This window comes from Lathamus discolor, chromosome 3, assembly GCF_037157495.1.
Source record: "Lathamus discolor isolate bLatDis1 chromosome 3, bLatDis1.hap1, whole genome shotgun sequence".
NCBI classification, from domain to species: domain Eukaryota; kingdom Metazoa; phylum Chordata; class Aves; order Psittaciformes; family Psittacidae; genus Lathamus; species Lathamus discolor.
This window is the reverse complement of record NC_088886.1, coordinates 6,391,946-6,406,549: the sequence shown is the minus strand read 5'-3', so window position 1 is coordinate 6,406,549 and position 14,604 is coordinate 6,391,946. Positions and strand designations below refer to the sequence as shown.

Sequence of the window (14,604 nt, the reverse complement as noted above, 5' to 3'; positions counted from 1 at the left end):
GCACCAGTGGTGTAGTGGTATCATGCAAGATTCCCATTCTTGCGACCTGGGTTCGATTCCCGGCTGGTGCAAAGCTACCCGAGTTACCTCTCTGAGCAGCGCCTAAGTGATCAAATTGCACTGAATTGTCCCAAGCGTGGGCAAGCACCGTCCTTTTTGCCTCGAGGGCTGTCCCCATCCCAGCTGGGGATGTGCCCACCCTGTCCTCTGCAAGGAGCCCTCTGATGTTCTCCCCGGTGTTGGAGGGCAGCGGAGAATTTAGGGGCCTTTTTGCCCTTGTTGGGATCTCCTCTGTTGCCTTTTCTGTTCTCTTCTTCCTCCCCCTTCAACAGGACACAGGCACAGCCGGAGGGTACCGCTGCTCTCTGCAGCAGCAGGAATTGCCTCGGGTAGCGGCCCTGTGTGCCAGGATGGCAATCAGTCAGATCTCTTCCCTACAACGGGCAAGTTTGGGGCTACTTCTCTATATATTCATTAAAAACATAGTATTTGTTCAGATATCCCCTCCTTCCAAAGGGCTGCGGGGCTGGACATCCCTCACACCCCCTGCACAGGCATCGGGCTGGGTATTCCTGCCAAGACCTCCCCGGGTTGCTCAGCATGTGAGGGTATGTGCAGGGCTGGGGAGGGCTTTGCCACCTTCACCCCCCTCCTGGGCTCTCTCCATCCATCCCTTGGAAATGACTTGTTCCCTGTGCAAAGTGAGCAACTCCAGAGGGAGCAGGGGACTGCCCCCCTTGAGATGGGCTCCCCAGTGTGCAGCTGCCTGGAAGGTGTCATAGAATCATTGAAGGGTTTGGGTTGGAAGGGACCTTAAAGCTCACCCAGCTCCAACCCCTGCCACGGGCAGGGACCCCTTCCACTGGAGCAGCTTGCTCCAAGCCGCTGTGTCCAACCTGGCCTTGAGCACTGCCAGGGATGGGGCAGCCACAGCTTCTCTGGGCACCCTGTGCCAGCGCCTCAGCACCCTCACAGGGAAGAGCTTCTGCCTAAGGTCTAACCTAAATCTGTCCTCCATGATCAGTTTAAAGCCATACACATCCATACAAAACATATAAATCCATATAAACCACTCACATCGTTGTAAAACATATACACCCATGTAAAGTGTATACATGCATACAAAACATTTACATTTATATACATCCATATAAAACACGTACATCCATACAAAGCACATACATCCATATAAAAGGAGCCTATGAACAGCTAAATCCCCGTTTCCCTCGAAAGCAGGGAAGGGGAAAGGGCTTTGCTGAAGGTCACCAGGGATAGCGGGGCCCCACGGGAGCCGTGCGCTGCGGGAGGGGAGAGGTGGAAGGCGGTGGTGAAGAGCCACGGGAAAGCACCAACCTCACCCCCAGCGCTTGCTCTGCGTGACGGGGGTGTAAAAAATGCCCAAACGGGATTAGAGGCTTCCATGGCAATGTACCTCTGAAGTAACCCAGCGGGAGCCACATCAAAGTCCCTGGGTGCCTGCGCTGAGCTCCCTTCGGGGCACCGCGGCCCGGGGGGAACCCTCACCCCCGGCTAAAGAGCCCCCCCCTTCCCGTTAATGGTTAACCCGCCCGGGTGGGCCGATGGGGCCGGCGGCGGTGGCGTGATCCCCGCCCCGCCGCGCCGAGCCGAGCCGAGCCGAGCCGAGCCGCGCTGGGACCGCGGCGCTCCGCGGCTCTGCGGGCGTCGGGCCGGGCTGCGGGCATGGCCCCGCGGGCGCTGGCGCTGCTGCTGGCGCTGCTGCTGGTGCGGGCGGCGGCGGAGCTGGCGGAGGAGCTGGTGCGGGCGCTGGGGGAGGCCGAGGAGGAGGCAGCGGCCGTCGGGGCCGCCCCGCCGGCACCCGCCGCTTTCCACCGCGCCGCTAAGGTGAAGCGACAGCGGCGGAACGGGGAAGGGGTGGTGGTGGTGGTGGTGTGTGGGGGGGGAAGCGGCTGCGCTGGTGTGTGTGAGCCCAGACCGGAGCGCGGCGTCCCCGCAGGCGGCGTGGCGGCTGCCCGGGCGCTACGTGGTGGTGCTGCGGGCCGGCAGCGGCGGGGCCGAGGTGCGGGGCACGGCGAGGAGGCTGCAGGCGAGGGCGGCTCGGCGAGGGTACCTGAGCGAGCTGCTGCACGTCTTCCACCTCCTGCCCGCCTTCCTGGTGAAGATGAGCAGCGATGTGCTGGACATGGTGCGTGGGGCGGCGGGGCGGGTGGAAGCTCCGGTATAGGGGGGGGTACGGGAGTGTGGTCACCACGCCGGGCGCTGGGTCTCCTCCCGCAGGCGCTGAAGCTGCCGCATGTGGAGTACGTCGAGGAGGATGCGTACGTCTTTGCACAGAGCATCCCCTGGAACCTGGGCAGGATCGTGCCACCGCAGCCCGGCTCCAGTGCCTACAGCCCTCCCAGTAAGCGCCGGGGCATGGGGAGGAGAACCATGGCGATATCCCCCTGCGGGTCTGGAGCTGGGTTTTGGGAGCATCCCAACTGGACCGGGCTGACCGTGGTGGTGGTTTCCTTCCTCTCCCCCCCACCCCGCCCCGGGCTGTGTCCCTGGTAGATAAAGGTGACCTGGTGGAGATTTACCTGCTGGACACCAGTGTGCAGAGCAGCCACCGGGAGATCGAGGGCAGGGTGCTGGTGACTGACTTCGAGAACGTCCCCGAGGAGGACGGCACCCGCTTCCATAGGCAGGTGAGCACCGAGGTGCCACAGCCCGGTTAAGAGCATTCCCCTGCACCCACTAAATCCTGATTGGGCTTATGGGGCTTCCCCGGACGAGAGAGACACTTGGCTTGTGGCAAAATGCGGGGCAGGACGTGCAGGAGCGGGAGCTGTGGTCCTGGGGGATGTTGGGACCTCAGTTTGGAGCTGCGGCTGAGCCTGGGGAAAGCAGTTCTGGGGGGCATGGGTGCACGTCAGGGTGTTTTTGCAAGAAGGATCTGAGTTCCACCCCACACCCAGGGCCAGGGCCTGTGCCCTGCAGTGGATGCTAGTGCTGCGCTGCATGGCTTTATCACTGCTTGCATTAAGGAGCACAGCCCTGGGGAAGGCTCCCTGCATCCCCGTCCATAAGGGTTTATTCTACAGCAGGAGTTAGCTGGTGCAAAGCGCAAGGGGTGGGATGGGGTTGGGGAGGACGCTGCGGGGTTGCAAACCTGCTTTGATGCAATGAGCTGAGGTGTTAAACCCGTGTTGCCTACCCCAGGCCGGCAAGTGTGACAGCCATGGGACACACATGGCCGGGGTGCTGGGCGGGCGCGACGCCGGCGTGGCCACGGGTGCCAACATCCGCAGCCTCCGTGTGCTGAACTGCCAGGGGAAGGGCACGGTCAGCGGGACCCTCACCGGTGAGTCACGGGCGCGCTCCCCCCTCCTCATCCCCGTCCTGTGATGGTCCCTGTCCCTCCTCTCGTCCCTCCCAGGCCTGGAGTTCATCAAGGCAGCGATGGAGGCCCAGCCCTACGCACCGCTGGTGGTGGTGCTGCCCTTCGCCGGTGCCTACAGCCGCGTGCTCAATGCCGGCTGCCGGCGGATGGCGCGGATCGGGGTGGTGCTGATTGCGGCTGCCGGTAACTACAAGGATGATGCCTGCCTGTACTCACCAGCATCCGAGCCAGAGGTACGGGCTGTGGGTGTCCCCGGGCTTGTCCAAGTTGGAGGTTGGAAGGGACCTTAAAGCTTATCCAGCTCCAACCCCCTGCCATAGGCAGGGACACCTTCCACTAGAGCAGCTTGCTCCAAGCCGCATCCTGTCCTCATCTCCCTCTGTCACTGCCCTCGCAGGTCATCACAGTCGGTGCCACCAACAGCGAGGACCAACCCGCCTCCATCGGCACCCTGGGCACCAACTTTGGCCGCTGCGTGGACGTGTTCGCACCGGGGGACGACATCATCGGTGCCTCCAGCGACTGCAGCACGTGCTTCACGGCGCAGAGCGGGACGTCACAGGCGGCTGCGCACGTGGCGGGTGAGCTGGGCTGCAGGGTGGCAGCAGGGCTGGCACTGCAATCGCTGGTCCTGGGCACGTGCCCCTGCCTGTGCTGGGGATGCCTTTGAGTGTTACAGTGCCTTGGGTTTGGCACGATGGGTGCTACAGCCTGCACAGAGCTCCCACAACCCGTGTGCTGGTGATGGGTTGCAGTGATTCCTTCTCCTGTCCCTTTTGAGTTGTGTTGCTCAGGGGTATCGTGACCCCTTGTGCTCACTGTGACCCCCGGGCTCTCTGCAGGCATCGCTGCCATGCTGCTCAGCGCCGAGCCCCAGCTGAGCCTCGCCGAGCTCCGGCAGCGCCTCCTGCACTTTGCCACCAAGAACGTCATGGATGTGGCCTGGTTCCCTGAGGAGCAGCAGCTCCAGACGCCCAACAGCGTGGCCGGGCTGCCCACCCGTCTGGGCGCAGGTAAAGGCCTCACTGCCCGCTGGGTGCTCGGCAGGAAAAGAAGCACCTGGGTGGAAGCAGGGCAATGTGGTTTAATGCAGGGTGTCCCTGCCCATGGCAGGGCGTTGGAACTGGATGACCTTAAGGCCCTTTCCAGCCCAAACCATTCTGTGATTCTATGGCAAGGCACATTCCTCGCTGAGCTGTGCTGGGGATGGCTGAGCCCAAGCGCAGCTCCATGCAGAGGGCAGGGGTAGACCTGGCAGCCCGGCTGGGTGCTGGGTGCACTGCCCCCATGATCCCATTGCAGAGGAGCAGCTGTACTGCCGCTCGGTGTGGTCGGCGCGCTCGGGGCTCACCCGGCACGCCACGGCCGTGGCTCGCTGCACCGGCACCGAGGAGATGCTCAGCTGCTCCAGCTTCTCCCGCAGCGGCAGGAGGCTGGGCGAGCACATGGAGGTGAGCACAGCGTGTGGGGACTCGGCATGGCCCTGGGGTGCCTGCTGGCCTCCAGGCCAGGAGCACCCCGGTGATGCTGTGCTGCCCCTGCCATAGGAGAAGGACGGGCAGAAGCAGTGCGTGGCACACAATGCATTCCGGGGCCAGGGTGTCTACGCCATCGCCCGGTGCTGCACATGGCCTAGGGACAAGTGCCAAATCAACGCCAGCTCCATGGTGGCTGAAGGGGCCGGCTGCTCCCCGAGGGACCACGTGCTGACCGGTAACACAGCGCGCTGCAGACCCTCGAGCCTACAGCCTGATGGGCAAGGGGGCTCTTCCTGAAGAGCTTTGGGACCTGGGTGGGTCTGGGTGCTGGGATGATGGGGAAGGGGGATGCGTGCTGCGTGCATGGAGGTGTGGAAGGCTCAGGGGTCAGTGAGAGCATCCTTCGGTGATGCAGCACTAGGATGCTGGCACGGCCACCCTGTGCTGACAGCCCCTCTCCTCTCACAGGGTGCAGTTTCCACTCGCCCATCGCAGCACTGGGCGACAGTGGCAGACCCGTTGCAGGGCTGGAGAGCGAGCCCAGGCACTGCACCAGCAGGATGGAGGTGATGGCGCATGCCTTGTGCTGCCCTGCTGCCAGCCTTGAGTGCCAGGTGAAGGAGCACACATCGCTGGATGCTGTGGAGAAGGTAGGGATGGAATCATGGAACCTTGGAATGGTTTGGGTTGGAAGGGACCTTAAAGCTCCTCCAGCTCCAACCCCTGCCACAGGCAGGGACACCTTCCACTGGAGCAGCTTGCTCCAAGCCCCTGTGTCCAACCTGGCCTTGAGCACTGCCAGGGATGGGGCAGCCACAGCTTTTCTGGGCACCCTGTGCCAGCGCCTCAGCACCCTCACAGGGAAGAACTTCCTTATATCTAACCTCTATCTCCCCTGTTTAAGGATGGTGGATGCTCCTCTCTAATGGTGTTCCCATCTCTGCTTGTCCTTCTGCTGCCCTAAGGGGGGTTTGGGTTGTCTTTGGCATCTTACTGCGGCCACCCCAATCAGTGTCCCCAGTTGCTGATCTGTACTGGGACAACCCCAGCTGGGATTGCTCCGTGTGACACTGGCTACATCACGCTGAAGACCACGAGGGACGGGCAGACCCTGCCCCTTTGCTGACCATGGAGATGACCTCTTCTCCCCCATTAGGTGACTGTGTCCTGTGATGCCGGCTGGACGCTGACAGGCTGCAATGCCCATTCCCAGAGCCCGGGCACCATGGGAGCCTATGCCGTGGATGATGCCTGCGTGGCAGCCAGTGTCCCTGGCAGCAGCACTGCTGTGGTCGTTGCCATTTGCTGCCGCAGCCGGCAGTAGGATGGGCTGAGCCGGAGACACGTGCCCGGCCGGGTAGGGCTGGACCATCAGCGCCCAGCTCAGAGCCTTCCCAGGGCTGAGCTGCTGCCAACCTCCGTGCTTGGGCTGCTGTGATGGTGGGGTACAAGCTCATCACCCTCTTGCATAGCAGGGCTGAGGCCCGGGGTGGCTTTGTAAGAGGTCTCCGAGCAGCCCCTTTGCAGCCCTGCTGCATCCCAGGAGTGATCCCAGCATCCTTCCCAGGTCTTTCTATGAACACCCCAACTGTATGAGCCATCTCAAAGCTGTTTGCATTATCACCCAGCATGACAAACCCCTCTAGCTTTAAAACAACAATCCCGTGGTGAGGATTGCTCCTGTCTTTCCTCCTTAGTTGCTCATTACATGTCAGTCAACGCCACTTTGCCCCTCGACAATCATAGTTTAGCTATTTTGGGACAGTTTTGTAATTGCTCACCCATCTACCTAGGAGAATGGATTGCTTTTTAGTCAAGTGCAAGGGCTCTAGTTTAACCAGTCTGCTTGTTTGATTAGATTTTAATCTGCATCGCTACAGTCAGCTACTGCTTTGGTAGTGGGGTCTTCTGTTCTTAAGGCAATGATCTGTTGGTGTTCTGCTTTGCTGCAACAGTTTCCCTTTCAGGTCTTCCCGAGCCACCCAGAAGTGGCTGTAATCCCTTTAAAAGACAAGCAAGAACAAAAAGCTCCCATTGTAGCGCGGTTTTTACGTTTGTACCTTCAATATTTATTTGGAATTTTATAAATAAGCATTTTATAAAGGTCTTTTTAAAATAAAATTCACAGACCAGTGCTCAGTAGGCCCAATCCGTTGTGCGGCTTCATGTACACCCCATGGGGAAGCAGTGTGCGAGGGGGGGATGACGCCACCAGGCAGGGATGCTGCTCCCCCAAACGAGCCCTGATCCCTGCCTGGGGTATAAAGTGCCCCTGGGTGAGCAGTGGTCACCTCAGGGGTCAGTGCAGACAGCATGGGCAACCTCCTGACGGCTCTAGGACCGGTGCAGAGCCCAGGGGCTGAGCCGTGTTGCCCCATGCACATGCAAGAAGTTTGCTTTTAAAACAGTGGGAATAGCTTCCAGTTACGGAAACAAAACCACGACCCAGCTTTCGGGAACGTGCCCTTGTGCTTCTTGTTGCTGTTGCTTAACACTGGGCTTCACTCAACAAGCATCAAAACCCCATGAAGAAGATACCGCACAGAAGCTCTGAGAGATGCACAGCAGCAGAGACAGGCTCAGAAGCAGCAGAAACCACCAAAGCTGGGCTCACTCTGTTTGCAGTGATTAGCAGCCTCCTGGTACTGCAATATATAATTAGTGTGGTGTTACCTAAGGAGAGATGTAAAACTAAAGCACCAGGTTAACCTGCCAAACTGTGGCTATTCGGGGGTGGGCATTCTTCCCCCATCAAAAACACCCTTACAGATCATTACTCCAGCTTCAGCTGGCAGGAGGAGACAGAGACCCAGGAGGAAGCACTGCTCTTTGAAAGGTTGCAATGATTTCTAACTTGTTACCTCACGATGCAAGAGCCCGGCCCTAATCTAATCATGTAATTATATAATATGCATATGATTACAGCCCATAATTTCATCAGCTATAACCTGAATTCTGCACAAAGAGGTGGAAAAGAATAAGGGATGTTACAAGAGCTCCTGAGGAGCATTGACGCAGCTGGTAATTTCTCAGCAGACTTACTAGTGCTTAAACCTCTCAAAACACACATCAGGTATTTCACCTCTGCTGACGTCCCTGCCAGAGGGGAGGATGCTGCTGCCTGCTCCCAACACAAGCCGCGAGTACGTTCCACATACAATAAGCCAGGCAGAGCTTTTGCAGCTTAGCTCAAGCATGCATAAGCCTGATGGAAGAAAACACTATTAGATCAGCCCTTATCGTGTATGTGGGTAGGCAGAAAAGCCTCTCCAGTCAGGAGAGGGCAGCCCTAAGCCCAGGGATGCTGCAGATAGTCCTGTCAGCACAGTCTGCAATACCCAGTCCATGCTCCCGTGACTGGAGAGCACAGGCTGGGCTGTGCTTGAAACACAGAAGTCTTTGTCCTTAGGGTGGAAGACAAAGGCAGAGCCTTGATGTCAGCCCTGTCTGAGCTCCTAGTTCTGCTTATGAAGGCAGCATAGGTGAGCAGGACACTGTAGCACTGCTGCGTGTCCAGCGTTCTGCACCTCATAACAAGAGGCAGCATTAACTTGAGCCCAGCTCACCTGCAAATCTTAGTATCTGACACATAAAAGCCAGTCTAATCCATGACAGCAAGTGTGGGTAAATCACTCTGCTAAGAAGGTCAGGAGAAGAAACTGCACACAGATACAAATCTGACAGGGCACCTGAACATGCCATGGCATAAGGATATACAGCTCCGGGGGCCGCTCAGCTGCTTTGATTTACTCTGGACAGGAACCAAAATGGGAATCACAGCAACCTCTCAGAGCTTATCATCTGCAGGACTGGCTTAAGAGGTTTCAAGATAAGAGGATCACCAAGACAACAGCGTAGCAGTGTGTGCGCAGTGTAAAGATTACACTAGTTTTCTGTGAAAGGAATAACTTTATTCCATTGACCAGGAATCCCAAGACTGTTCATCAAGACTGCCTATTTTTTCCAGTGCCAAATGTCTGTATGTATGAATTGGACAGTATCTCCCAATTGCTCACAGGCAGGCTGTGGCTGCTCTTCACTGAACATTGTGTAAGCTGTATAAAAACATTTTCATCCAAAAAGATTGGCAGTAAAAATTACAACATAGAAATGCATCACGATTTACACAAAAACTAGTTTTGTCGAACTCTTATTTTCCAAAAAATAATCTTCAGCAGGTTCAAATGACAGCAGCTGGAAACAAAAATAATGGACCAAGTATCATCTTATTGCAAATTATAACCATTGACTTTGTACAAGCGTGAGCACAACCATGAAAAAGTTTGTATTGGTTTCAAGTATACAGTGGTGATGAGCCATCCCGATGCAATTCTCTTAGCAATGCTTCTCTGGGGCCCGTGGTGAATCGAGGACGTTGTTTCCATAGGAAATAACAGGAACCTGAAGTGACAAGTGGTGCCAACCCTTAGGAACGTGACCAGCTTCTTCCATCACCGCTGTGTACTCACTTCTCATGATGACCCATTAACACAGTATTAGGGGTAGGGAGGGAAGGAAGAAGGGGTTATCTGTTGAGAAAGGAGTTATCCAAAATTAACTGAAAACATCACATTTAAAATGTCCCAGCACATGATCAGAAACATTTATAAAACGCTAACTCTGCCACGTGTCTATGAAGACATGGTTTGGAAAAAGAAAGCGAGAGGCTCACTACAATGCCACCCTTCCTTCTTTTGCACGTGCAATTGATGACAATGGCTCCCTTGACCCGCAATAAGTTATAAAGCTGTACAGCTGGAATCAGATCCAATGGTTACTTCCAACAGTGAAATGACTGGTTAATTTCAATATTAGTGCACAGGAGTGAAAAGCTGTCTGCTGCTGCTGGTTTCAGCAGCAGTATGTAAAAAGGAAAAGAAAAAGGCACTTTTTGGCTGGTTGTGCCTTTAACTTGGCAAATTTCTCTCTTCTGGAGGTACCCAGGCACTCCTTAAGATGTCCCCCATTTCTGTGCATGTTTGTTCCTAGAATTTTTCTTTTAAAGTAAGGCAGAATCCATAAATAAAGGCAAAAAGCAGTGCAGAAAATGCGACAAACGCAAAATGTACAACAGATGAAGAGCTATATGGCACAAAAAGAAGCTTATATCCAGAGCCAGAAATCACTGAACTGCACTTGACATGGAAAACAAAACTGCGCTCAAATCATCCCAACTGGTTTCCAGTTGTTTCTGAGCAAACAAAAAGAGCTGTGGTATTTTAAACGTTGCCTGGTCAAGTGAAAAATATACAAAGAAAGCCAAATCATTCTTTCCCCGTGTTAAAATTGCTATGAAACCTGCACAACAGTGTCTCCAACTCACTCAAGGAATTATTCATCATATACAACCAATACCAACTTTCTCAGTAATTTCAAAGCACAAGCAAGTGATTGCAGATCCATGACCCAGACTGTGTTTTATTCAATATGTCTCCAAAGGGTAAAAATATTTCATGAGTAAAACTGCAACAGAATTCCATCTTAAAGTGCTTTTTTTCTTTTGAAGTACTCATTAACTTTTTTCTTCTTCTTTAAATTGATCTTTAATAATAAAGACTTGTGTACCTACAGCACAAAGCTTTGCTTTTATGGCCCTTCCCAATTGCCTGTGGTTTTGGAAGGGTACCAGAAAACACGACCCATTCCAGAGCTCCTTGACCAAGCCATTCTGTTCGGATCACTCTCTTTACAGAGCCATCTTGCTGAGCCTTCTCATCACGAGCTTTACAAATTAGCAGGGAGACATATTAAATAGAGAAGTCCTTATGTAAACCCATTCTTCAGCTAATATTTTACAATGAAATGTAAGTCATCACACATCTTTACAGAAATTGGAATATTCCTATTCAATATCATCAGAAAGATTAAAAATTTGCCCTCCATACGTAAGGGCAACCTGTTTGTTTTTGTTCTTTTTCTTGTTTTCCTGTATAAAAACCAAAAGAAGGATTTTGTTTTGCAGCATCACAGAAAAGCAACAGTTTTACATTCACTCATTTAATGTTCACATAAAAATTCAACCACTAGCGTTTGTGTATTTGAGAAAATCTTCTTGACAAACTGTTTTCGGTGTCTGGACTGTCATAAAGCTACTGCAGGCGAAGATGCAGTTTTCTAGAGCATTTATTGATCTGAAGCCTTCGTGGCTAAAGAATGCTTTTAGCTTTCAGGGAAACCACCTCCTCCAGCATTGCCTCCGATCCTACAAAGCCACATCTCTTCCAGACTGTTCTAATGGCATAAGCAACGGGACTCCAGTTTCAGTAGGTACCAGGCATTAAATGTTTTGAGTGGAGCTGTTCTTGTGTTCATAGGTATCCTCTATGGGTCAACATCATCAAGGTCACTTTTAGGCTCACCAATCATCATAGGAGACTCTGAGCCCTTTCAATAGACACAAGGGATGGGGAGAGAAAGATATGGCATGTTACTTTTGTAAAGGTTCATGATTACTGTGTCTACATTCAGTGATGGTTCTGACCCAATCCCCCAAGCTGTCTAACAAAGCAATGCAACAGAAGATAAACATGCCCTCATTTGATTGTTACCTGCTGCAGATGCCTCTCCCCGTTCTCATTGGCTGGACTACTTTCTGACCCATTACTGCTTCCAGACTGATCTTTCTCGTTTAGCAAGGCTGTGGCATAGGCCAGGGTGTCCTGCGTTGGAAAAAGTCCAAAAGAATGTAATGAGCCATGGTCACACCTTCATTTCATAATGTATTTTGTTCTTAAAGTTGATTCTGAAACAATATAGCTGCTGTATGAGATGGCTGAGTCACCACAGGTAATTAAGAGGTATTGACTAACATCATTCAGCAGTTAGTTTTTCCAGGAATAAGCCCAGGGTCTGGCCTTCTAAAGGAAGAATGGTCTTAAGTGTGCTCGAATATGCTAAAGTTACCAAAACCAAAGATGCTGACCGAAAAGCAAAAAAGGAAATAAACCAAGTTTAACATCATCTCCTCAGAGTGACACATACCTGTGCTGAAATAGTGCGCTGGAAGGTTTTTGCAGTTGATGTTTCATTGGATACATTACTCTGTGGAGCCCAATAATGTTCAGACATCTGCATAAAAAGGCAAGAAAACCACAAAATTGTTGTATGAGTTCTACATGTATAAAGTCTCATCCACTTGTGATGACAGGAGAACTAAAAAGTCTGGAGCAAGCTTTCTGAATCCATTAGCAATGAGCTGGAGATCTGGGGCAAGAAGAAGCATGCACTTTTAATGCATGCCAGAATGGTCAGAGAGGCTATTGCCCCTCAGCTGAACACTAGCAACCAACTCCTTTATTTGGCGAATGTACATGCGTGCAAGTTACTGGGTGTCAGCTGAGAACTGGTGGATTCAGGGTTTATATGGGTCAGTACGAAGGAAAAATGGGTACAGCAGGACTATCCAGCCACTGTGTTTCAAGAGAGGCAACAGGTTGTGGCAGCTGCACTGCAAGCATCCCACTAATTCTGCTTCCCGTGTTCAGTACAGTAGGTGTTCATATACCCAACATCTGCCTGCTGGCAGCTGTCAGGACAGAAATCAGCCTGGAGCTGGGATGTTATCGTGTTGTACATGCAGTGCTGTGAGACCAAGCATGGCCCTGTTTGACTGCAGACACATCTGAGCTTTATGTTTCCAAAGCGTGCTTGGGTACTTATTAGAGATGTGTTGGCCAAGAACAAAAACTACACGTGTGGGAGGAAAAAGCTCTATGTGTCAACAGCTGTTTTGTGCAAAGCTGCAATGATTCCGTAAGGAATCCACTCATTTACGCATTCTCTTGCATCAACACACAGGCAAAGGAAAACTGCTTTTTGAAGCGAAACCTTCCAGCATGAATACAGTGGCACTGAAAGCTTCCCCACATGGTAAGGACTAATCATTACAACCATTCACGCTTGGTTTTATTCACGATACATGCATTTATGCCTGAAACACGTGGGGGCTTACTGACGTTCTTACATGCCATCAGATTTAATTGCATCCAAACTGTCCTTGTAAATAATGAAGGGGCTTGTACTTTGTCTTTAGAGTCATCTCAGAATCATACAGAGGATGGAGATTTCCTAATTCTCATTGCAAACAAGTGACAGTTTCTCTGTAAAGTTACAGCCAAATTACCTTCTTCTGTAGCCACTGCACAGCCCAACTCCAATGGTGGGAATTCTCCTTGAAGTAATCTTTTGCTGTAGGGCACCTTGGAAATGGAAATGGTATTCATTAGTCATGAACAAGGCATTCTGGCAAACCAAAAAAGAAATGCAAAGACTTCTTTGTCTTTGTGCTGCTGCCCTCTGGATGCACTGATATCACTGCAAATTCTGTCTTGAACTGCACAGCCCTGTTACTAACTGAGTTAGCAACAGCAATAATGCCCAGTAACGTTTACAGTAAGTAGTATGCTACAAAGATTCACATATTTCAGAACTATGCATTACTGGGGCATAAGCCAAGTTCTAAACAGAGAATTTAGGAATCTTGATATTTCAAAGCATGGGACAGTTACCTTACATTTATCCTGGCCTTAATGCTAGGCTCCTACTCTACAGAACGTAGCTGACCTTTGCCTTTATGAACAGCAATTATCACTTGTTATATGAGAAATCCATCTCAGGTATTAAGCAGTACAGATTCCACTTCATACTGACACATGTACTATCAAGACCTTTGAGCACCACTTATATCACAGTAACACAAGATAAAGCTGATAAAAAGCAGAAAGAGTAGCAGCCTAAATAGTCACAGAGGGGGCTAAGGTAGGGATGAGGTTAAATTCCAAAACTCGTATTACTCACTTCTGAGCCAAAGTAACAAGGAACTTGACACACTGGTAACAACGGCTGCTGTCTATGTGGTTGCTGTGGTGCATCAAGGCTGTGGGGGGGGAAGAAACACAAAGATTAGAAACCACAATTCAGATTCCTGTGTACCAGCCAGGCTGAAACCATGACAAAGATGAAGCCAGAATTTTAACTTGGGTGGCAGAAGTTACTTTACAGATGCTAGCATGAGCATCTGTGTTAAACACTGCTGTACTGCTGCCAGTTGTGAGTACTTCCACAACTCTATTGGATTAAAAATAGATCAAAGTGAAAATGCAGTAATTCTTTCAAATGCAGTACCTGAATTTTAAACAGTTCTCTCCTAATGCAGTTCTTCCCCTATAATCCATTCTATATTAGATAATCACTATGGTTACACCTATCTGAGGAAAAAAATACTGTCTGAAACCCACATAAATGGACCAGATCACCAGCTTCCACCTGGATCAGAATTTGCATAGCTAGAAGAATGTTTACAGCTTCCTCACACAAACAAGGATAGCAGCATTCAAAAGCCATGAAACTCTTCTATGGAGACTCTGGCAAAACCACTGGCCATTCCTTCCAGGAAGTTTTCTATACCATGAGTTCCCACATCTTTTAACAGAATTGAGTGAGGAGAAGCACAAAGGTTTCCACACAGTTGTCACAATCAGATTTGCCATGCAAATGCTGCTCTGTCCATAGCACTCAGGCAAGAACACTGTAGTGAAACCTCTAAAGTGGGCAAATAATTGCTAGGGAACTGCCAATTAGTTTTATTACTGCTGAAGCACAGCAGACAGTTAAAATGACAGCAATGGTTTATTGCAAATTATGCACAAATACCCTGTTGAGGACCACAGAAAACTATTATTTGCTGATTTCCTTTCTGGAAGTAAAACTAGCCAATGTGATGGATAGGTTACAGTCCACTGTTGAGTGCAGGGAGACTGGATGCTG

General features: G+C 51.6%; 2 protein-coding genes and 1 non-coding gene across 3 annotated transcripts in view; 2 read left to right on the top strand and 1 right to left on the bottom strand.

Moving 5' to 3' along the window:
- On the top strand, positions 1-71 carry TRNAG-CCC (transfer RNA glycine (anticodon CCC)). Its single transcript has one exon. It is a non-coding gene; the product is annotated as a tRNA-Gly (tRNA).
- A 1,564-nt stretch (positions 72-1,635) lies between these two features.
- Positions 1,636-6,988, top strand: PCSK9 (proprotein convertase subtilisin/kexin type 9). Its single transcript, XM_065673269.1, has 12 exons — positions 1,636-1,863; positions 1,976-2,164; positions 2,257-2,380; positions 2,533-2,666; positions 3,181-3,322; positions 3,398-3,594; positions 3,759-3,942; positions 4,204-4,374; positions 4,664-4,812; positions 4,909-5,074; positions 5,308-5,489; positions 5,996-6,988. The coding sequence occupies exons 1-12, from the start codon at positions 1,702-1,704 to the stop codon at positions 6,161-6,163; spliced, it is 1,968 nt and encodes a 655-aa protein (XP_065529341.1). The 5' UTR covers positions 1,636-1,701; the 3' UTR covers positions 6,164-6,988.
- A 1,740-nt stretch (positions 6,989-8,728) lies between these two features.
- USP24 (ubiquitin specific peptidase 24) overlaps positions 8,729-14,604 on the bottom strand; it is a 66,150-nt gene continuing 60,274 nt past the window's right edge. The window contains exons 63-67 of the mRNA XM_065673268.1: positions 13,636-13,714; positions 12,962-13,037; positions 11,821-11,907; positions 11,388-11,498; positions 8,729-11,223 (exon numbers count right to left, since the gene is read on the bottom strand). Coding sequence (XP_065529340.1) covers positions 11,161-11,223; positions 11,388-11,498; positions 11,821-11,907; positions 12,962-13,037; positions 13,636-13,714 — 416 coding nt within the window. The 3' untranslated portion in view covers positions 8,729-11,160. The remainder of the gene's footprint in view (positions 11,224-11,387; positions 11,499-11,820; positions 11,908-12,961; positions 13,038-13,635; positions 13,715-14,604) is intronic.